The 24,320-nt window shown below is 33.9% G+C and overlaps 4 protein-coding genes across 5 annotated transcripts; 3 read left to right on the top strand and 1 right to left on the bottom strand.

Annotated features, from left to right (window-relative positions):
- Window positions 1-3,250: 3,250 nt before the first annotated feature.
- Window positions 3,251-8,124, top strand: LOC145612362 (protein OSB2, chloroplastic-like). Its single transcript, XM_081667738.1, has 4 exons — window positions 3,251-3,674; window positions 5,286-5,424; window positions 7,367-7,506; window positions 7,646-8,124. Exons 1-3 carry the CDS (start codon window positions 3,358-3,360, stop codon window positions 7,475-7,477), a joined length of 567 nt encoding a protein of 188 aa, XP_081523864.1. The 5' UTR covers window positions 3,251-3,357; the 3' UTR covers window positions 7,478-7,506; window positions 7,646-8,124.
- A 2,010-nt stretch (window positions 8,125-10,134) lies between these two features.
- Window positions 10,135-16,404, top strand: LOC145611838 (ethanolamine-phosphate cytidylyltransferase-like). 2 transcript variants are annotated; one of them, XM_081667216.1, is made up of 10 exons: window positions 10,135-10,363; window positions 11,382-11,792; window positions 12,292-12,527; window positions 12,866-13,041; window positions 13,732-13,803; window positions 14,335-14,402; window positions 14,713-14,833; window positions 15,454-15,519; window positions 15,620-15,742; window positions 15,834-16,404. In XM_081667216.1, the coding sequence occupies exons 2-10, from the start codon at window positions 11,440-11,442 to the stop codon at window positions 15,903-15,905; spliced, it is 1,287 nt and encodes a 428-aa protein (XP_081523342.1). In that variant the 5' UTR covers window positions 10,135-10,363; window positions 11,382-11,439; the 3' UTR covers window positions 15,906-16,404. The 2 variants fall into 2 exon arrangements, with proteins under 2 accessions (XP_081523342.1, XP_081523343.1); XM_081667217.1 differs by lacking the exon at window positions 10,135-10,363 and adding an exon at window positions 10,424-10,568.
- A 647-nt stretch (window positions 16,405-17,051) lies between these two features.
- LOC145611966 (uncharacterized) lies at window positions 17,052-19,452 on the bottom strand. Its single transcript, XM_081667347.1, has 3 exons — window positions 19,189-19,452; window positions 18,369-18,618; window positions 17,052-17,741 (listed from the first exon to the last, which is right to left on the bottom strand). The coding sequence occupies exons 1-3, from the start codon at window positions 19,294-19,296 to the stop codon at window positions 17,377-17,379; spliced, it is 723 nt and encodes a 240-aa protein (XP_081523473.1). The 5' UTR covers window positions 19,297-19,452; the 3' UTR covers window positions 17,052-17,376.
- Window positions 19,453-22,498: 3,046 nt separating this feature from the next.
- Window positions 22,499-23,897, top strand: LOC145612609 (putative oxidoreductase At4g09670). Its single transcript, XM_081667945.1, has 2 exons — window positions 22,499-23,122; window positions 23,289-23,897. The coding sequence occupies exons 1-2, from the start codon at window positions 22,640-22,642 to the stop codon at window positions 23,895-23,897; spliced, it is 1,092 nt and encodes a 363-aa protein (XP_081524071.1). The 5' UTR covers window positions 22,499-22,639.
- Window positions 23,898-24,320: the final 423 nt, after the last annotated feature.

The following is a 24,320-nucleotide window of genomic DNA, read 5'->3' as shown; positions in this document are numbered from 1 at the left end:
TTGAAACTTGCAAGTGGTAAGCGTAATAGCAACATTTTATTTGTAGCAAGTCTTGCTCCATTACAAAAGCTAGCTTATGAAGTTATGAGTATATGATTGACATTGTTGCAAACAAGTCAAGTGAATATTAACAAAATTGCCACTTGAGACAATAAGATCGATGTTGAAAAAACGAGAAAGAAATCATAGCTTCATATCTTTTGGTGCAATAATGGTTCGTCTTGACTAAAGCCTAGCACTCTATGTGTACAACATTTGATTTAATCAAAGATGAAAAATGAGGGGTCTATTTAAGTTAAGTAGTGGTCAAGGTACTTCAAAACACTTCAGCAAACATTTAAAAATATCTATCCACTATTTTAAACTATATTCGGATCGGAGGTGTTTAATAATCAAATTTTCATGCCATAACTAATGTTTAAATTTTCACTAAAGTAGGTAACTTTTATAATATATGGAGTATTACCAATTGGCTGTTGGTATAGTGGTGATTGGGATTACACTTAGTAGGGAGGACTCGTGTTTAGCTACAAATTTATCAAAACCTAGAAGACAAAGGTAGATCCCACTAATTGGATACTCAATAGTCAAGTTCTTTCCAATTATTGATCTTAACGGAATATACTAGAATATTCCAGTAATGATTTAACATCACGAAGGTTGTTAGGTTGAGCCAAAACAAATTGAGATCCTGTGAAGCCAAAAGTATATAAATTGATGGCAATTTGAGTTTTAGTTGAAAAATTCTATTAAAAAAAGTGAAGTGCAAATAGTATTGGATTGCACCCAAAACTAAAAGGTCCTAATCATCTTAAAAAGAAAGTGGTGAACCAAACAGTAGTTATTGCATTGCGTTCACCAAAGGTCGTTTGCCTTAATATAGTTTTGCTTTTTACAAATTATTGACACTTGATTATTGCTTTTATAAAGTGATACAATTTTTTTTAATGCAAATATATCCGGTACAAAGCTTGCTAGATTTCGACTAATCTAAATTTGAGTTGGGTCAGGTCACAATTGGCGAAAAAGCTTTTCTAACGGGTGCTGACGTGTTCTCATACTTATATTTTTTTATTACACCTTGGATAATTATGTACTCCATATATGATTATGCGTTCCTATTTTAGTTTACGACGAAAAGTTTTGATGGTGGCCATATACAAGTTCTAATAAGAATTAACCGATTCACATACGTTCAGTTATGTCCGATCTTGTATATATACAATGTATGAGTTTGTATAAGGGTTGACAAGTTAATTTTATGATAAGTTCAACGAAGCATATATAATAGATTCTCGGCTAGTCATATTTATAAATGAATTAGGTACTGTAATTAAGTTCCGGCTATGCTTATAGCTAGCTTAGATAAGGCGCAAGTTATAAAAAACAATGCCAAATGCTTGATTAGAAGACTATTTCAATCGGCTTTTTCGCCGCATAATAGCTAGTGACCGTATGATAAGTATGTTGGTGTCCTAATTATGCTTCCATTATTATTATACATTAAAAGAAAATGACTTGAAAGTTGAAATTAGTAAGGGATTAGTGGTGTTTGTCGTAGGTGATATATAATTATATACATATTAGTGGCAATAAAGCATACATGATTGATGATTCAAGTGAAACTTTAATGAATTACACCTTGTTAGATATGAATATAATTTTCCTTTCTTTGTAATAGTATGTTTTTCATACGCAAAATTATTATGTAATACTTTCATATAAATATGACAAAATTAAACGCAGGAGTAGAACTGTATCATGAAGAATGAAGCGTATATCAATAATCAAATATAAAATGGCAAACAAAATATCATAGAAGTTGCTTTTATTAAACTCTAAAAATGTTATGGCTCACGAAGTAACAACTAACAAAGATTTACTTCCTACCTCAACTTTCAAATAACTATGAGCATAGCACATTTTCAAGTTAGAGCTGGCAAAAAGTCGTGTCATGTTGTGTTCGTGTTTGTTCTCGTGTCAATTTCTTATTGTTCATAAAATCTATCAAAAACTATGTAAAATGCAAGATAAATGCATAATTTGACCACTTTATCTAAATGTGTCGTGTTCGGGTTGATTTCGTGTCGTGTCGTGTCGACTTCGTGTTTTCTCTCAGTAACTTCGTGTTCGTGTCGTGCCGGTTTCGGTCGTGTTGTCGTGTCGTGTCAAAGATTGCCAGCTCTATTTCAAGCGTATAAGAAAGTTTAAAGTTAACACGAAGTATTCCAATCAAAGAAATTAATCGGATTCATGAGCCGGATCTAGATCTAAAATTGTTAAACTCGGGTTCCAGACTCGATCCATGGACATTTTGACACAAATCCATTTTGGACCTGTCAGTCCATAAAATTGGATCCAGGCCAATAGAATGGATCCAAGACTCATTGCAATGGCTAGCTAGTTGATGAAAGACTACATGCTCAAGAAGTCAAGAGAGTAATTTGGAGCAGCAAATGGATCCTAATGGATGGGGCAATGTGATCATTGAAGTATTGAGCACTTTAGGCCCAATTGCTTATTAGAGGTTGAATTGAAATATAAGTAGTTAAATTATATGGAGACAGAGAGTGCTTTTACACAGATGGGACAGAGAGTCAAAGAGGCATAAACAAATGGAATTTAGTTAGAAATTAATCCATTAAAGTGATCAAACACTATAGAGTCATCCAGTCATCGTATAATTTCATAAGATAAACACGTTTTCCTTATAGGGTGAATTCGGTGAATGAGACAAGCCCTTGTTGTTTTCCTTATAGGGTGAATTCGGTGAATGAGACAAGCCCTTGTTGTTTTCCTTATAGGGTGAATTCGGTGAATGAGACAAGCCCTTGTTGTTTTCCTTATAGGGTGAATTCGGTGAATGAGACAAGCCCTTGTTGTTTTCCTTATAGGGTGAATTCGGTGAATGAGACAAGCCCTTGTTGTTTTCCTTATAGGGTGAATTCGGTGAATGAGACAAGCCTTTGTTGTTATGGGTTTTAGGCGACATAATTTTGTTTGGTATAGATTAATCATGTATGTACATGTAGCCTATCGTCTAGTTCGGCAAAGCCCAACCCAACATGAAAAAGTCTTTGAACCTATAGACTCAAATGAATGTAAGAATTTTCAAAATTAACAAGTCATGACAAAATACTTCTTAATGAACGTGTCGTGTACTCGTGTTGCAAGCCTCAACCTGCACAAAAAGCGCGACAAGGCAGTACGAGCTCCAACCGGCCACCCACCAATAATTTTAACATCTTAGAGCCTAATGGAAATTTACTAACACCCCCCAAAAGTCATAAACAAAGTAACAAACTGCATTATGACTTAATGAGAATTGAGATTCCGTAACTTGAGAAAACAAACACCATGAACTTGCTACACAAAACCCTCACCAAAACCTCAAAATCAACCACCTTCTTCCCCTCAATCCCCCTAATTCGTCAACACCCATTTTCTCTCTCCTCCTCATACTCAACCAATCTCTCAATTGATGATAGCAGAGAGAAGAAGAACTTGGCAAGACCAAGTGAAATTCCATTCCAACCAAAGGTTGTAAATAGAGTCAATTTTGTTGGTACTGTAACTATGCCTGTTAAATTCTGCACTTCTGTTGATGGAAAATCATGGGCTGGTACTGTTATTTCTCACCTACGACAGCCCTTGTTTACTTCCAATTCTCTCTGGTATATATCATCAATTTCAGAATCCCATGTTCAATTTTCTTTCTTTTTTGTGTTTTTGATTTGTTGGGTTGGTTTTTATGGTGTTTAATTGAATTGGGTTGATGTTTGATATGGGTTTTATTGGGTATTTTGGTTTTTGATTGAAAGTTGTGTGATTTGGTGTTTGATTGAGCTATGTAGTTTACTTGAAGAAATTGTGTGATTTTTTTGTCAATTATAATGAATTTGTTGTAGGTTGATTATATGGATTAGTGTTCTTTGGTTTTCTGATGTTTTTTGGACTAATTTGACATTTTACTCTAGATGTGTGAGTGTTTTTTGTACAACATGTAACCTGACTAAAATCTGTTCTTTTTGGTTGAAACACTATCAAGTTTTGCAATTATTTCAGTCACTTACATAATTATTATTGGGTTTATTGGGTTTTTGCTGTTTGATGATTGGAGAGTTAGACTAGTTGATATACTGCAGTCTCAATGTTAAGTGGTTTATTGGGTTTTTGCTGTTTGTGTCAGTTTCTGTTAGAAAAACAGTTTGTTATTCTATGTGTGGTATTTTGTTGAAAATCCTAATCTCATCGGAGAGTATAATAAAGCTCTTTAGACTAGCAAATGGATGGAATATTGTTTGTTCAAATGGTTGGAAATGCCTGTTTACACTCGTATTACTCTATTTGGGATGGTGTAAATTCAAGTGGTTAAGTGGGGTTGTTCATTGCCTATACCTCCTCTGTCTATTTATGTTCCTTTTTCCGGCTAAATGCTTTGATGCTTGTTTGATTGCTAATCTGATTTACTCTGTGCTTTTTGAGCTGTATACTTTCCTGCTTGAAGTGATGGAAAATTTGATATTAATACACCGAGATCTTTGGTGATTATGCGGACTTGGTGATAACTGATACTTGGGTTAGTGTATTATAGAAATAAGGTGATGTAGTTGTGACTGGGAATTCAAGTGATGAAAGAGGGTGGTTGATAAGTATTTATTCTCCCTCCTCTCTTTAATATATGAGTACACGTGTGCCTACACATACAATTACCTCACCATCATCAAGTCGAATAAATTTATAGTTCATCAAGTCGAATATATTGCAACTTATGGAGATGTATGCTTATAGAACACTTTAATTTACTGGATGACATTGTTTTTTATTAGCTCAAACCTCAAATGCTTAGGCTTCTTTGTGATACATTATTACAATTCATAGCAAGCGCGCGAGCACACACAATGTTGCGCACTTCATTTTCTAATACTCAAAGGCATTGGTGTGAGAACATAGTACGAGTACATGATGTTCAGTTTATGCCTATGTAGAATGGAAACGACTCAGGTTTTAGGTTTTTTTTTTTTTTTTTTTTTTTTTTGGGAAACAGGAAAACCTCAAGTTGGAGCCATTCCTAGGTTTCATTAGCATAAAAAATAAAAAATGGGCTGGGTTTCAAATATGGGGGAAACTTCAGGTCCTTGTAGTTTCTGTGCTTCCTAGGTTTATGCTAACGTGTATATTATGAAGCTAATGGGTGCCTGTCAGATATATTTGTATATATATCCTTAATTGTAATGTAAGTGCACTTTGGGCTAATTTTTTCTTCCTAATATTCCTTTAATTAGGATTCCTGTAATATTTGAAGATGACTTGGCCATCACTGCTGCTACCCGTCTGAGGGAAAATGATAACGTACACATTGCCGGACACTTGAGTTCAGCTCGTTTGCCAATCAATTTGACTGATTACCAATCAAAAGTCCAGGTAATGTTGTGCTTCTCTCTTTTTGACTACATTATTTCTTTCTTGGTCAAATCAAATGCTATAATTGAACTAATTGGTGCTGAGCATAGGCTTTGCCTATAACATGCTTAACTTTATGTGGGAAGCATGTAGCGTAACTAATGAGGTTCAGACTTGCATTTAGCATCTGATGAGAATTACAACATGTTCCTTGTGCTCCCTTTTTGCTCTGATGGCAGGCCATTGGTTTGAAAGCTGATGAGCTGATTTAGTTAAATGTGAAACTAAGTCCTGGTCTAGGAAACCAAAAAAAAAAAATAGTCCTTTTTTTCCCCTTTCTCTCTCTCTCTCTCTCTCTCTCTCTCTCTCTCTCTCTCTCTCTCTCTCTCTCTCTGTTGTGACTCAAAAATCAAGACTATACGTATTTAACATATTAAGTGCTAACATGTACAGTTGTAAAGTGATTAACTACTACACTGCCATCAGAAATTCATAGTCCTGAAACCAGATCTTATTGTTAGAAACCTGTAAGGCTGTGATGCTGTTTTCTATTGACACCACAATACTATGGAAGTAATGGAAGTATGGAACAATATAATTAATGTGGCAATGTCGCAACGAGAATCATTGAGGGTCACTGGAGCGTTATTAAACTCACCAAATGGACAAACTTAGTGTTTCAGGTTAAGCTTTCCCATGTGAATACACCATGGTATAAATACATGCTATGTCTTTTTCCAACAATGTGCTTCTCAATTATGCATACTGGTCAGTTGACCATCCCAAGCTATCAGCCTTTCACCTAGCCAACAGTCTGGGAGCTAATCTATGTAATAACATTATATACAAAGTATGATATAAGTATACTAGTTCACTCCTAGTTCAGAAAAACTAGCTCTATAACTAATTCATCTGCCAAAATGTTATTTATCTCTCATATACTTCCTCTGATTCAAATTACATTTGTTTTAACTAATTGCCTTTGATCCAAAATGTAAGTCATTCTACAATACTAATGCAATATTAAATACTTTTTTATAATTATAATATTGTATTATAGATTTTTAGGTTACATAATAATATTCATACAGATATTAAATGTTGGCATGTCGTGTTACAATGTCAATGCAACTTCAACTAGATTCCAAACACATGCAAAACTTGTTAAAATGACCTATATATCAGAACAAAGGGAGTATATCTTAGTATGCACGATTCCAATGGCTGGATAGAGTACTTCATTTTTCATAATCTTACTTTGCTCCTTTGTGGGAAAATGACAAGCTTTAAAGCTCTCATCACTCAATAGGAAGGAGGGAGTATGTTTTCGTGCCTTTTCATATTCCTCTCTATTTCTCTCACACTGATTTCTGTTGTGCTAGGGTTCAAGGGTTAGGTGTGGGTGGGAGGGTGGTGGGTGTATGAGCGTTAGGATAAGGTTTGAGGTGTGAAAGTCCATGCCTTTTTTTTTAGTCCTGAATTTATTGTTCCACTTTTTCAAGTTTCTAGATGGTGGTCTCCCTTTAAGAACGAGGTACCGATAAGCAGAGGAGTTAGCTTTAGGTTTTGTCATCAATTGGAGCATGCAAATGAACTTGCTCAGCAACAAAGATAGAGCTTTTAGCTTAGGACATTAGGCAATTCTCATATGTAATTTGCCTTCATGAGTTCATATAGGTTGTCCCTGTATGACTGTATCCAAATATAATTATCACATTAATCCAACCCCTCATTTATAAATGACTAAAGGATTCACTATAATCATATAAAAGTACCGCCCTTTTCTTCCTCATTTAACCACTCAGTATAATTTTGAGGAGGTGGGGGGAAAGAGGGGGGGTGGGGTGTTATTTTTGTTCGTTAAGTTATATTTCCGAAAGAACTTTTTTGTGATGTTTTGTCATTCTTAATCTACACTAGTAACTAATTTTTCTTTTGCCCTATGTCAATTTAAATGTGACAGGTTATGGTTCACAGTGTTAATTTTGTTCGTCAATTCCATCCTGAAGTGATGAAACATCTCCTCTTCAATCAGAGAAGAGGAAAAAATATGAAACCTCACCCCAGATCATGATTATGAACCGTGCGTGCCTAATTATATTGGTAAATCCTTTCTTAACTCTTAACTTTATCCACAGATGGCTTATTGTTTACAGAAATACAGAAATTCAACTAGAGTATGAAGTAAAACTGTGTTTGGCTTGAAGCTCATTAGTTTTGTCTTTTGATTGTTTTGTTGCAGGTTTTTCAACAGCCACTGAACTCCCTATTCATACAAGTAAATACATACTTTGTAACAGGCTGTGGATAAGTATAGATTCCTTCACTGAATCAATCAAACACGAGACAATTGTCCTGAGAACCCGGTGGACCGATGAGAATATCTGTGAACAGAAAACTCTTGCCATACTAATCACAGAATATCCACTATCCAAGACAAGTAATGCTGTCTAATTAATGATCATTATCCATTTATACATGATATGAAAGTGATGTTAAAATATGATTGCTACTTTGGGAAGTCGGTAGAGCTTTTTGAATTATAAAACAGATAGGTACTTCTCCTTCAATGTGTACATACTAAACTGGTGTAAACTTTTGGTGTTTGTTGAATTGTATAACACAGTACTCGTATAATGGTCTATCTCGAGGATAGCTTAGTCATTACTTAACAACTAGTTATTGGCCCGGGCGATGCCCCGGGTCATTTTAAATTTATTACTTTAATCGAACTATATATGTTTTGGCTTGTTTGTCATTGAGAGTTTAAATGGTTTTTCTTTTTTTTAAAAAAAAAAAAAAAAAATTTGTTGCTTGTATGAGCTGGTTTGACTTTAAGAATAATTTTTTTGCATTAAAATCAACTTGTTGTAAAAAAAAATAAATAAAATAAAATAAAATGATGAATCAAATCTTTATAAATTTGATGTCAAAATATATACTACTCCATAATGCACAAAAATCTTTTACTCTATAATTACAATTTTATAAATTAATGCACAAAATAAAAGTGGAGTAATGTTTAATTTCTTACAAACTTTATTATTGTGTAATTATTATGGAGTTACATACTTACATCACAAGGGAAATTGTTATGCATATGAAGAGTTTATCAATTAAAATAATCATTAATACATGGAGTTTTCAATCATTAATGATATAGTATGATTTGACGACACATCATATGCCAAATGGCAAAATTGGTGACACATGGCAAAACAACATGTCTTGCCATGAGTTTTAATATATATATTGATATTGATTGTTTGTTTTTTTATTTTCGATTATTTACTAGCCCGGGAAAATACAACCTCGTCAAGGTAAGGGGAGGGAGGGGATCCTGATCCTGATCCTGACCCTGACTAGAATAAATCGCGCAACAGCACCTTACATTGAGCGAGATCAGAACCCCTACCCGAACCATATGGTTGGATTGGAGATTATTATCATTTTGAAAATCACTTCAAAAGAATAAAAAAATCATGTCTAAAAGTGAATGTTATTCACAAAAAATGTGTGATTAATAAACAAGGTTGAATGACGTGGAAAGGTTAGTTGAGACAACGTCGACTTCAATCGTCAAGCTACTGATCAGGTAGACAGGTAACGTCCATGCAGATGCAGCCCAGATATTTCCCACAATTACATCACATTGTCTCCTGCTTCGTAACTGCTTACTCCATTTTACCATACAATCCTTATACGTTACGGACTAGATATTTTATTTATTTGCTCTTTGCCAGCTCATATATTGTAGATACTCCATTACTGTTTCCGTTCCTTTATTTTTGTTCCGTTTTTCTTTTAACAATGTCCTTTTTTGTCTCATGCAGAGTACGAGAGTATTATTTTAATAGGGATGATAAAATGTACCATCAGAGATACTAAAGGACTATCTTTCGTATCCAAAAGTTTAAACTAATGGTTGAATGACTTGAAGCTAATAATTGTTTTTATTTTTATACACTCTATTAGTAGAAAATAAGTTCATCACAATAGTTTGAACAAGGGTTACTTAGGGTCTGTTCACTTCAACTTAATTTCATTTCAGCTCAGCTCTAATTAGTTCAGTTCAGTTTCTAATTTCCTTATCTCATAAAATGTTCATTTCAACTCTATTCAGTTCAGTTCCAATCCAGCTCTAATCATTTAAGTTCAGTTCAGCTCAGTTCGATAAATGTGAACTAACCCTTAGAGTCATTTTACAATCGCCGAAGTAACAGTTCGGTGATTTTAATAAGCTTAATTAATAATTAAGTGAACCAGATGGATAAAACACACTTTAATGAATAAAATAGTGTCTAATTTGAAAAAGAAAAAACACTAGGTATCGTAAAAGAGATGAAATTCGGTGACACATACTCCATATCAAATACCATCGCAACATCCTCGAAAAAAAAAATAAGACTTTACCAATTAAGTTAACTACGGCTCATCATTGACACAAAGTCCATTTTTTGAGGGGGAAAAAAAAAAAAAAAAAAGAAGAAGATTCTTGAGCATTCGATACTCAAGTTGACGCATCCAGCGTGGTCCAATCTATCAACTAAAAAAGATTATTTCATCTGCAGAATCTCACCGGCACCTCAATACTTTTCGTTTTCATACAACTCTAACAAATTTCTCATTTACAACTTCCAACTTTGCCAATACTCTAGGAAATTAAATTATTTATACATTTTTCAAACCATATATTATATCATTATATTTATATAGTATTTGCATATTGCAAGTATTAGACTAAGTTGTTTATTTGTTTTTAATTGACCAAGTTGAAGAAGACGTATATATTTATTTATTTATTGGCTTCCCATTTATTCATTTCTCCCAAATCTCACGGTATCAAAACTATCAATCAAAAATCAACCTTTTTGAAGAGGATTTCTTTTGCTTAATTTCTAGGCACACAACGTAAAAGTGGTCAGAAATAATTTCGGCAAAGCGGGAAAAGGGAAAAGAGGTAAAGAATTTATTCGATTTCATTAAAGTTTCCACCTTTTTTGCCATTTTGTTTATTTATTTTTGTTTTTACTGGAAAAAAGGCTTAATCTTTATATTTTTTGTGTGATTCCATAATACCCAGATCGTAAATTTTTGTGGGGTTGTTGTATTTTTGTAAGATTTGTGTTTTTCATTGTTGGGTGTTTTCGATCTGATCTTGTCAGGTACTTGTTGATTTGTTTGTAGAAATTTATTGTAATTTTTTTTTTATTTTGTTGAATTATTGATCTTAGAATTTTGCATGGTGAATTTTGTTGGATTGAGAATGTGAAAGTTTATTGGTTAAATTTTGTTTATTGAAAAATTTTAGGAGTAGAATTATCTGATTTGTTTTAGAAATTTGGATTTTCTGGACATTTTTAGTTGTTTTTAGTTTGAATTCTAGGTTTTGTCATCAAAATTTGGCAGCTGAGCTCTTAATTTCAGTGGAAATTATGTTAATTTGAGGATTTTTTTTTTTTTCCTTCTCTGAATTCAATTTCGGGTGATGTTGTAATGTGATGAATCATTAAAATTGCAACTGTCTTTTGTGAATTCTTCAGCTGAATTGATGTTTGTTGTGATATTGATACAGAAAATTTTAGTACTTATTGATTCTGATTCACTGCTAAATCAATGTTCAATCACCTTGCACATTTTTCATTTATGGAGTATGAGTTATGGCATATAACTTCTAACTACATGACTCTGAAATATTAACCATTCTTCTTATATGGATATTGCACCACAGTTTTGGAAGAATATGTAATGCTGATTGCTAGTATAATTTCAACGCGTTTCGAGTCTCAATTCTCTTTAAATATAGTAGTATATCGAACATGTTGATATTTCCTTTTGTAACTATATGTTTCAATTACTTGTAAAGCAATAACATTAAACTGCTAGTTGATTCTGATATTTCATGATATATAAGCATCTAAGTATTTTTTATTCAGGTTCTAGTATTCTGACAAAATAACTGAATATTGTTGTTGCAGTTTTGTTTATTATCATCTAGTAGACCCAGGGTCCCGGGGGCAACTGGGTATTTTCAAAATGGAATACGAAAATCATAGTTGGATTTGGGATGGAGTTTGCTACTACCCGCATGTATTTGGAGGAATAATGATCACAGCAGCTCTACTTGGTCTATCGACAAGCTACTTTGGCGGGATTGGAGTTCATTATCTGCCTTATATGTGTCCTGGTTTTGGTATTTTGAAAAAGCGTGCACATGAGAAGAAACGTGTCAGAGTATACATGGATGGATGCTTTGATTTGATGCATTATGGTCATGCAAATGCACTGAGGCAAGCAAAGGCTCTAGGAGATGAATTGGTTGTAGGAGTTGTTAGCGATGAAGAAATTTTGGCTAACAAAGGGCCTCCAGTCTTGTCTATGGAAGAAAGGTAATCAACATAAAATTGTTATTAATGAGTAATGATTATATGTCATTTGTTGATTGCTAATGGCCGATATTGGTATATCATAGTCGTGAACTCGTGATCATTGATTTTATTTAGAAGAAAGTAGTTGTGTGTTTGGAACCAATGGCCGTCAATTAAGAGGTCCAGTGATTATATACTGATCATCTCTCCGTGAATAAATTTACCATATAAAGTTTGTGTCATGACTCACTTTCATTTCTTACTCATAAGTATATACATTCAATGTCGAGATTTAGTGGCTTCCTATAAATGCATTTTCCTGCAAACTGTTACCTGATTTGTTAGGAATCAAAAGACGTGACAGAGGACTTCAGTAAAATTACATATTTCATGAAAATTCGTGTACCAGTAGTTGGATGCTAGAAATTCAGTTTTATGAATCATTTGTCTTGGTTATCTTTGGGTCTTTAATGTTACTCATTGCTGCTGCTTCAGTGCTCTAAATCAAGTCAACTTTCAGGTTGGCACTGGTTGGCGGGTTAAAATGGGTCGATGAAGTTATTCCTAATGCTCCCTATGAAATTACTGAGCAGTTCATGAAAACTCTCTTTAAAGAGTACAAAATTGACTATATCATACATGGTGATGATCCTTGCTTACTACCAGATGGCACTGATGCTTATGCATTGGCAAAGAAAGCTGGCCGCTACAAACAAATTAAACGTACAGAAGGAGTTTCAAGCACAGACATTGTAGGTATTATTTCTTTTATTTCCCTCCAAATGGCAAAATAGAAGTGTAATTTTCGGCTAAAAAGAGAGAGTCTAGCAGTCGGCAGTTGGTGTAGATTACTACACATAGGGGTTGGTTTATCCGGTTTCTTTATGATTTCTCTAATAAATTGTACGGAGTGGATTAGCTTCTACTCCTGTGCATCTCTAGCCATGTACCTGATGTGCTCCAAACTATCCATTGTGAACAATAGACCAAGGTGGCTGGATGGAACTGATATGCTTGCTGTGAGAGAGAAAGAGAGACCTGATGGCCTTTGAATTATAGTTGATTTTAATGCATGATGTTTCACGCATATGTAGGAAGGATACTTCTAACTGGCCGAGATCACAGTGCTCACAAAGATAGTGATGATCTGACTTCACATGAGGAATCTTATGGCGTTAAGCAAGTCACTAAGATAAAGCAGCCTACAGTTGGTCATTTATCTCATTTTCTTCCCACCTCCAGGCGCATTGTGCAGTTCTCAAACGGGAAGGTATCTAAAGTTATCATAGTGGGATTTTTATTTTATTCCCATTTATATCGCTTTCTGAATCAGATTGGATTTACTACATGTTACTTTTATTACAAAATCCTGAAGAAATTGGAAAATGAATAAATAAGTGGAAGCTGGAAAGGCTTACCAAAAACCTACGCTTTGAATAGTACAAAAGTGAAGAAATCAAGTAATACAGGGTATCTCTTAATGGCTTTGCTTTGCCTACCTTCTAAGTTATGGGTACTCTTCTGGTGCATTATGATCTTTACTGCTGAAATCTACAAGCATATACCAATAGAAATATCTAGCAGGCTAGAGGGGCGTTTTACCAGAAAATGTATTGAGCTACCTTGGTTAAGAAAAGAGAAATTGTCTTCGTGACTTTATGCAAGCTGTATATAAATATAATGCTGCCCATATCCTTTATTAATAGTATGTTCTTGTTGACCTTTCTGAACCCCAATGTATACTCTATAATATATATCTATACCCTTTCTTAACTGTTGTGAGCTAGTATGTATAAGTTGCAAAATAATTTGATCTGTTCTTCAGGCATCATTTTGAGTGATTAGTGATTTCGGAATGATTTTTTCAACTTCCTCCTCAGTCCTTGGTTCCATTTCTTACTGCCTTAAAACACTTGGTCTTAATTTTAGTATTGCATTCTCATCTGAATTATGATTGCAGGGGCCTGGACCAAATGCTCGTGTTGTGTATATTGATGGAGCATTTGATCTTTTCCATGCTGGACATGTCGAGGTAAATCATAGAGACCCTTATTCTGCAACTTCTGATGTTCATTATTCTTCGAAGAATACTGCATTTACTTATTTTTCCCATGCTTATGCGTTTAAAATGTGACAATAACGCTTTGTTTTACTGCTTGAATTATTTGTGTTGGATATATGATTATATGATGCTCGAAGACTTAAACAAAGTAGCTGTCTTGAGAAATTAGTTTGGATGCTTGATTGAGGGTTTTTTTAAATGACCCAGTATTTTTTGCAAACATTGGTCATGAAACAATACAATAAGTTATAAGGCAGGAAAAACGGTGATTTCATAGAGTTTATTTAGTTTGAGTTTGCAGAGAATTGGTCTATTAAATGGGTATTGCTTTGATCAATAATTAGGAGACAGCTGCACGTTCTACTGTTATATTTCCTTTGTTATTTGAATGATTTATCTTCATGAAAATTTATTTACTTGTCTTTTCATGGCTTCACTGCTGGACTTTCTCAGTAGTGTCTTATGATTGCAAGTGCTTAGTGTATCTTCTTATGCATACAGATACTTAGAGCTGCTCGACAGCTTGGAGATTTCTTACTTGTTGGCATTTACACAGACCAAACTGTCAGGTATTTTGTTTCTTATCCTATCTATTCTTTCATTGTAATTAGATTAGATACACTTTGATTTCATCTACCTGGCAAGCTGATGTCAGATATTAGAGGACTGCTAGAGTCAAAACCTCTTTATATTATTTTATTAGTGTCTAATACATTTGACTTGGTTTCTTAATGATGTTCTGCAGTAGTTACATTATGTTAATTAAGAAGAGAGTCCTTGTCTTTTACAGCGAGAAAATTGATTTAGAAACATCAAAATGTTGAATACTGTTTTCCTCTTGGCTAACCTTTGGAAAATAAATGGTCTTGTTCCTTGCAGTGAAATTCGAGGACCGGGATATCCATTGATGAATTTACATGAGCGCAGTCTCAGTGTATTGGGTTGTCGTTATGTTGATGAAATCATCATGGGTTCACCATGGGAGGTCACTGCAGACATGGTTTGTTCTCTTTCATTTCAGTTGAAGACTTTTGAGAAAATTTTAGTTAGATCTCATTAATTGGAAATTTGCTCTATTTTGTTGAATCTCTCAACTGCCCTATTCTTTATGTCTGTAATTTTTGTATATAGAAATTACTAATTCATATTTGCTAAGATCTTAAGGAAATTGCAAGTTTGCTCTATACGTACTAGCTAACATTAATGTGAAGCTGTAAATGCCCAGTTAGTAACTCCAAGAAATTTTGAAGTATTACAGAAGTTAGAAAGTGTTCAGTTTTTTATACATAAATGTAATTTTCTGGTTAATCATGAAGTGTCATGATCACGGCGAACTCTTATGCTTCTTTAGCAGTAGATAAAATAAGAAGCTTGTAAAAACACAGTTTCCTACACAGTTGTTTGATGGGATTCTTGATTCCCCTGTTGTTCTATCTATGTTGGCGACAAGTAAATGAAATCAATATTAGAATGTGACTGACATCAAATAAAATCATGATCATTATCCTTACATTTAACTAAATGACTTCATCGAAGCAACCTGTTTAGTGAAGTAATATTCTTACTATTTGTTTGAGACATTATGCTAACACTAAGTCTTTTCGGTGCAATGGAAAGCAGGTAACAACCTTTAACATTTGTTTAGTTGTACATGGAACAATATCAGAGGCTAATCCTCTAATCAATGTAAGCTCTTCTCGATGTACTGCTAATAATTAATCAAAAGCTACATTTGAAAGAAAACAATGAACCTGAGCTTGAACTATTTCAATCCTGTGTATTTCAGGGAGATGTTGATCCCTATGCAGTGCCCAAGAGTATGGGTATTTTCAAGATGATTGAAAGCCCCCAAAACATAACTACGTCTTCTGTGGCTCAAAGAATTATCACCAATCATGAAATCTACAAGGTATATTCATACATCATAAAGTAATCAGAACTCTGCCATTTTCTCTTTTTTCGGAGGTTCAAATCATCCCATCATATTTCCATCTGTGCAGAAACGAAACCTTAAGAAGGTGCAAAGTGAGAAGAAATACTATGAACAGAAGACATATGTGTCGGGAGACTGAGACTCCCTAAATGTCATTAGACATACCTCCATCGACGCAAGCCTCCCCAGAACAGGCTTAGAAATGCATGTATAGTTTGCAGATAGATACTCGTGGATAGGCTCAATGCTAATAGCTCGAGAAAGAAGATAGCAAGCCAAATTATTGATTGAACCTAGGCTGCCTTGAGTTGCCTAACATCCTAGCCGTCCTCCTCCACCTCTTTCTCATTGCTAAGTCGTCAGTGGTAATGCAGTAAATCCTCAATTATCAATTAGCAGAATATGCAGCTCGTATTTATATTTATATTATGATCGTGAAAGTTCACTCACTCTGCAAGGAGGAATTTTTGTTGTGTATCTCTACTGAGTTTAGGGGAATGTATTTTTTTTTTAGATTTTTTTTTCTTTTTAATTCACTTCTTTTTTTCTCTGTTTTGTGAGGGTGTTTTACACCCTTTGAGGCCCTATTTAGTCGTGTATTTGTATTATTTATCTACCATGAAGATTCATTCTTTTAACTCTCTATTGTTGGATGGAGTTATATGCTCATGTTGATAAGCTGTTGCATTTTTGTCAAAATTTATTGCGAATTCGAATACAGCTGAACCTTAGGCTACTGCGTTTATGCTGAACTAATCATAAATTAACTATTTCTCAGGCTCACTAACAACATGATAGACTTTGCCATATTATGCCTAGTCCCTCTTATGTGATTTCCTTGCTTGAAAACTTTGGGTTGTGCTCAAATTTTTTTTGATTTGATTCAAAATTCGAATTAACCTAGATATTCCATGTAACATAGTTTGACATTACGACATATGACATTGGTTTTTAGATAAATACTTCAACTTAGTTTATCATCTTTCCTTGTCCTTGAACTTATAATCAATGACAGGTTTTCTATTATAGCGCTGCAACATGTACTTTTCCATTTACAACTCGGCTATTATAATTTACCTCAGTTGCATATGTATATATAGGTATTTAACTATTTATGCACAAAGTACTGACACTAAAACCAGGTATCGCTGAATTAGCAAAGGGAGAAAGAAGCATGATATGAAATGGTAAAGGTTATAGGACCTTGGCATAAACATCCATGAACCAAGATACTAATGAGATCAAGCAATTACGACAATATTCTGGATTTGAGCCAAATCATATACTTGTATAAACCTGAAGGAATTCATTAAAAATTACAATCGATCAGGACATGAACATACAAACTGCGCTGCAAAATAACGCTATTCTAGCAACCTAAGCAACCCTGCTTACCCTCCAAGATCTCCTCACTACTAGATAGAAACAACATATCATAGAAATTCTGCTTCTACATCAAAAACAGTTCCCATCACTAGGGAACACTTGTAGCGGTGAAAGTTCCCTTCAATGACCGTAACTGCTCAGGTCAAATCTTCTTTCACCTCAAAATTCATTCTAAATTTTCGACCTACTACGTACATTGATAATTGGCGGTATCTGTCACTTATTCACCTGTACCACACAATTGGAGTTGAGGTATTCTGAGGAGGTTGAGGAACCATGCAATGTTGCTGTTGCAGCAATTGATGTTGCAAGCCTTCGTTAAAATTAGGAAGGTTGCTGTACTCACTTGCTATTCCAAGATTTGCAGCATCTTGATCTTCAACTTCCATCATTGCTGTTTCCATCTCTTCAGCATCCATTGATTCTGACACCTCTGTTTCAGAAGCAAGAGTTTGTGGTACTGGGTTGACAGTCTGAGATGGCACCCAAGGGATGACTGCCCTGCATCCATTCTCCTCAAGGTCATTTTCATTGGCTTCATCCTCATCGTTAGATCTGCCAGACTTTAGGCTGTTCCAAAAAGTTTGATCTGTAAAAAGGTTCAAGTTAACAGCTCAGTCATTTGTATTGTATACATTACATTCGCTCAATGAATTACTAGTGGTGATCATATGTAAGAAGTTCCAGTGTTTTGCATGAAAGAAAATAGAAATAGAAAGTACTGAGAAAAGCAAAAAAAGCAGAACTCAGCCTTGTTTAAAAATCCAGCAAACTAACAGCTAGCGTTCTCACAATACAGAGAAAATCAAGCATCAAGGACTCAAGGACGCATTGTATTAGACCTTTGGCCACTTAAACTGAAACCTGTCAAGCCACTAACCTAAATTATAACACAAACTTAAAACTACACCAATTAGCAGGCATCCTATCAAAACTTTATCTAAGTAATACTTCACCATCACAAACACATTAAACCATTATTGTCGACCATGTCGTAGTATATGTCTCTCAATTGATCAAATTATTAGTTTATTAATATAAAAACAAGAACAGAAGCAACCATCCCCAAGTATGAATCCCTCTCTAAGCAAGGCTTTCTAATCCTGTCCAGACAGCTCTATTATCAGAACAAACTAAGCAAAGTGCCAAAAAAAAAAAGATCGCTAAATGTTGAACACAAACAACAGAAAATGGGTAAGTAAAATAGATAACTCACTTTTAAAAAAGGATACCAAATTCGGATCAACGGAAAAATTCCCTTGAGAGAAAACACTATGATCCTTCATAGGTTTGAATAGAACAATAGCTTTCTCTTCATTCTCAGGAATAGATGGCAACTCCTCAATGTCGAGTGGATTCACTTGATCTCCCAAACCACTGGAGATGTTGTTCTGAGGCACCGATTGCTCGTAAACTGGCAGAAAATCTAGTTCCTCATCTTCAATTATTGGCGGCAAATCAGCATCCTAATCAATCCCGAATTCCAACATTAAAACTACTTTGTATTAACCAATGAATTAATACTTCATTCTGAGTAAGTAAATTACATAATTACTCAACTAAACACCAATCTTCTTAACCACAATCATCAAACTTGAGTTAATTTGTTAAATTAATCTAATCACGCCTCGAATTTCGAAACTTAATTTAGTAACTACCTACTTAATTCTTAACTGATTTCTGATCAATCTGTAATTTAGACATATAAATGACTAATTTGCAAGACCAAACACTATAAACTCCACTCAATTTCACACAATTCTTGCAAAAATAACTGATCAACAATTTAACAAGATAAATTAGGGAATTGAAGCAAATCAACATTTCTGCTATTCAGCTCAAGCATAAAGATCATAAAATGCACAATTAACCAAGAAATGATGATCAATTAGAAGTTTAGAGCCTAAAAAAACCAGCAATCGTTCAAGTTTCCAGAATCAAAGATGCAAAATCAAGCTAAAATCAGAGCCCTAGGAGAGAGAAAATCAAAGTAACAACAAATTCACTTCAATTTACTTAAAGATAGAGAAAATTACCAAACGACGGATTTTACGAGCAGGAGAAGAGAGAGAAAAATCGGAGAAATCATCATTAACTTCCTCCAAATCCTTCCTCTTGAGCTTAAATCCATTGTAATCCTCCATTAATTGATCCTCAAATTTCAAGAAACAGGGGAAAATTCAGTGGAATCAAAAACCCTAATTTGTTGGAGAATTTCAATAATTAAAGATGATGAATAAAATTGGAGAGAAAAAATGAAGAAATAGTAGAAGTAAGTGGAAAATGGGAGTTATGACTTATGAGAATGGTAATTAAAGTTTATTAAATAATGTAGAAATAAATAGAGGTTTCGGTTGAAGTCTAGATTTTTCCAGACTTAAAAATACCGGGAAATTCTCAAATTGCAATTTTTTTTTTTTTTTCCTCACATCAATCACAATGTTTTTTCTTTTTTTCTTTGTTCAAATGTGGTAAGGTGAGGAAATGAGTTGTACTACTAGCTCGGAAGAGTAGTACGGTGTAGATTTTGCACACGATAGCATGATGAAAAAAGGGTAAAAGATTAAATGTACACTTGGTAATTTGGTATACAGATGAAATTTGTATGTCATTAGTGATATTGTGGAGAGTTAGCAAATCCCGTTGAATAGAGGAGGAAAGCTGAAATATTGGGAGGGAAAGTTGGGCGGCAAAACTTTTAGGCAATTTTAGTTGATTTTTTGTGGTATCTATTAAGCTAACTTATCAGACCAAAAAATATTCATATTAATAATTTTACTGGTAAAACACAGAATTCAAACCAAAATAAAAATTGACATAAGGTAGATACATAAAGAATGATCAAACGAAAAAACATGTGTAATTAAAAATAGTAGAATTAATAATCAATCAATCAATAACTTAATACTAAAAGCGAAACCAGTGATAACACATGTCATTCACGGGTTGAAAATTTGGGTGTACTGGTTGAAAATTTTTCCCTCCACTTTATCTTTCCTTTTTTTTTTTTTAGTTTTTATTTTTAATTTTGGTCAATCCTTCTTAAAAATATTTATAACCTATAATTTTCCTCTTCCACTTTAGCAATAATATTTTTTCCATACACACAACACACTCAAATGAAATATTTTTATACGCATATATTTTATATTAAGTAATTTTGGTATAAAAATGAGCATAAATAAAAAATATATTAATTGTACTTCACTATATACTACCTCCATTAACATTTACTTGCAACTTTGGGTATTATTTGAGAGACATAAAATATTCCAAAGTTGCAAGTAAATGTTAACGGATTTTAACTAGTGTTTACAATAAGAAAATACATAAAAGTACAAAAGGCAAGGGTAGGATCGAGTCGTATTTTATTAGGCTTTGGGCCATGGATCAAGCTTGACTTGCTAGCCCACAAGCCTAACATGGATTAAGTGGGTTTAAAATGGATGGAGGGCTAGAGATACGATTCCCATTAATGTTAATTTATTTACAAAAATATCGCACTGATTGAGATATTTTGTAGCTTATTACATAAACTAGGTTAAGTCCCGTGCCATGCACGGTCATAATTAAATTTTACAACAAAAATTATAAAGAATGGTGTTAATTCAACAATATTTTAACCAAAAAAATATATGTAACAAAATAGTAGTGTCTAATTAAAGGTATTGATGGTCAAAGTTGTGTCTTGACAAATGTGCAAATCCAACTACTCTTATAACTTATAAAAAAACGGAGGAGTATGATATAGTAAAATGTCTTTGTTCATTTTTTCTTATAAACGTTATGTACAATTTTAAGATTTATACAAAGTATGCTACCAAAGTAATTTTTTCTATTTTTAATGAAAAGAAATTTTAAGTTGGAGGAAAAAAAAATTGATAATATTATAATAATCTTGGATAATGATATATTTCAATACCTTAATTATAATCTATGTTAGTATATTTGTAACTAAAAGATTTCTAGTATGTAAACTATATGTTAAAATAATAATAAAAAAAAATTAATTGAGTATGATTGGATTATATGTGTTGTCAAAATAGAAATAAGTATTATTATTATAGGATATATAATGAAAGTCATTAAAATTTGGCAAAAAAAAAGGCGGGAAAAATTTTAATGACATCGTGACAAGTGTCACGCTTTTACTATAGATTAATAATTGATGATTGATTGATATCAGTAGATAAATCTAGTACAGTACTTACTCCACCATTTACCATTTCTTCCCTCTAAAATTGCACCACCAAAATTCCCAACGAAAAACCCACCTCCATTAGTGAAATTCGCCCTCCTTCACACCTCCACCATTAGCAAATTTCGTAAGTTGTTTTTGTTCTGTTTTATTTCTTGTTATTTCGAATCAAACTATTTGTATCTTGACAATTTCTGTCCAAATTATGTATTGATTGTATATTTGTATGTGTATATAGGCTTTGTCGAATTACGAGATATGCGAATTAACATATCATGTTGTGTTGCTTATAAAAATCCTAGCTTTATTATAATTTTTAGAATTTGGGTATTATTGAACTATTGGTGTTGTTGGGTTTTGCAATTTTAGGTTTGTACGTCGTATATTTAATTTTAGCTTTGTTGTTTGATTTTTCTGTTTAATTTCTTCGTCATTATTTTGGATTGTATGATGTGTTTGATTTTGGATTAGGGTTTTCAAAAAGATTTTGTTTTTTTTTTTAAAAAAATTGAATTAAAGATGCGCAATTTGGCTGCATGCATGTTGTTGTTAGTTTGTGATTTACTTTTTCTGGGTTTTTTTTCTCATTGATTGTAAACAACATAAGAATGCTAAATTGTTAGTGCAATGTTTAATTATCATCCATCAAATGGATAAACTTTTGTTTGTGTTCTAGTGTTTGTTCAAGAGTAGGGGTGAAAATCGATCTCATGATCTCTTGGAATCGAGAGGGAAGCTCTAACTACTTGAGCTATCCCTCACTTTGTGTTCCTAGTGTTTGTAGTTATGCATATACTTCGTATATAGTATGTGGAAAGGGCTTTTTTTTTTCCTCTAGTTCTGTGAATCACGTCAATGAGGTACTGCTGAAATTTTTCAGAGTTTCATTTGTATATTTAGTTAATAAGGAGTGAACATATGTAGGCGGGGTTGGGGTTAGTGGGGTGTAGTTTTAATTTGATATTTCTATTCAATTCAAAATTTGATAATGGTGTTATTGGTTAACTTGTTATTATGAGCAAAATGACAATCTCTCCTTCTCTTCTTCTTTCCTTTGATCTTCAATCTTCTTCTATCTGCAGATCTGTCATGTAGCAGAGGAAGTTTATTTCAAGATTTCGAGGGGACGTTGCCTCCATCAGTGGTGCTGGTGTTGGTAGCTAGTGCTGTTGGAGATGGAAAAACCAAGGCGTACTTAAGTTTGAAATTGCCATATTACCCCCCGGTGGACCTTAGGAAAAAAAACACTCATACAAACAACTCCAAAACATATCAAACCAATCCAAAAAATGGAAGAAAGTCAAACAACACTAGTACGTATTGGCATCATGGGATGTGCAACAATAGCTAGAAAAATGAGTAGAGCCATCAAGCTAGCCCCGAACTCCACCCTCCATGCCGTTGCTAGCCGTTCAGTCGAAAAATCCAAGGCATTCGCAACACAAAACGAGTTATTAGACGAGCAAGGGAAGTTGATCAAGACATATGGAAGCTATATTGAATTACTAGACGATCAAGAAGTGGATGCAATTTATATGCCTTTGCCCACAAGTTTGCACGTTGAATGGGCTATTTTGGCTGCTTCTAAGAAGAAGCATTTGTTACTTGAAAAGCCTACTGCCTTGAATTTAGCTCAACTTGACCAAATATTAGAAGCTTGTCAAGTTAATGGGGTGCAATTTATGGATGCAACTATGTGGTATCATCACCCTAGGACAGCTATAATGAAGCAAATTATCTCTGATTCGGCTAATTTTGGACATATTCATAAGGTAATTTATTCTCACCCGGATTTTGATTTATTCATCTCTGATTGTTGTCATGTCACCTGAATGTTAGAGGATCGATTGTTATTTTTTTTTGTATGTCATGTCTATTGACGATCCTATGTTGTTAAATTTTTGTACTGCCTTAATTTTGTTCCCTTGAATCTTTCAGATAAGTTGTACATCATGTTACCCGGTAGGCTCAGATTTTCTAGAGAGCGACATAAGGGTAGATCCAAAATTTGATGCACTTGGAGCACTTGGTGACTTAGGCTGGTATAACATTGGACAGATATTATGGGCAGTTAATTATAAACTACCAAATTTTGTAACAGCTTTACCTGAAGCTACCCTTAATTCAAAGGGCATCATATTGGCTTGTACTGCCTCCTGTTTCTGGGAGGAAGAACCCAAGACGACTGCAACATTTCATTGCTCTTTTCTTTCTAGTGCGTCCATGGACGTGACCGTGTGTGGTTCAATGGAGTCTGTTCACGCGACTGATCTAACGATTCCTTGGCAAGAAAAAACAGCCTCTTATTTTCTCACATCCGGGGCAAAGTGTGTGAATCTCGAGTTTGGATCGAATGTCGAAGCAGAGGAAGTCGTCGTGGAGACTCAGCTTCCTCAAGAAGCTCTCATGGTACAAGAATTTGCTCGGCTTGTAAAGGGAATCAACAGCTGTGACAAAACGTGGGCTGAGATTAGCAGAAAAACTCAGATGGTTGTAGATGCAGTTAGGAAATCTATTGATCTTGGTTACAAACCTGTGTATCTGTAGTTACAAATGCACCAGCAAAATGATGAATCCTATTGATAAATGATGATTGTGCAACATCTTTTGATGCTGCTAATTTGATAATTGTTGTCTACTTTTGTAGGGAGTTCACCTCCTTGCTATTTGATTAATTTTAAAATTGCTTTCTGTCTTTTATTATGCTAACTACTAGTTCATTTTGGGTCTGTATTACAAACTTCCGCCATTTGAAGGGAGTTTATTCAACAAAATCCAACACTCAGTAATACAGAGTATTCAGCAAGTACTTGAAAAATCTTTTTTTTTTTTTCCCTTCAAAAGTTTATTTGAACTTACTTTTTCATATTTGAACCTGAAAAAAAAAACTAATTCTTGGTACTTTATGGATATCTTTATCGGTGTCTTATGGTTTCAAACCTCCTTATATGGCCCCACGAGTCATCCAAC

This window comes from Chenopodium album, chromosome 24, assembly GCF_948465745.1.
Source record: "Chenopodium album chromosome 24, dcCheAlbu1.1, whole genome shotgun sequence".
Lineage (NCBI taxonomy): Eukaryota > Viridiplantae > Streptophyta > Magnoliopsida > Caryophyllales > Amaranthaceae > Chenopodium > Chenopodium album.
The sequence above is the reverse complement of the archived record's forward strand: the minus strand, read 5'-3'. Positions and strand labels throughout refer to the sequence as shown.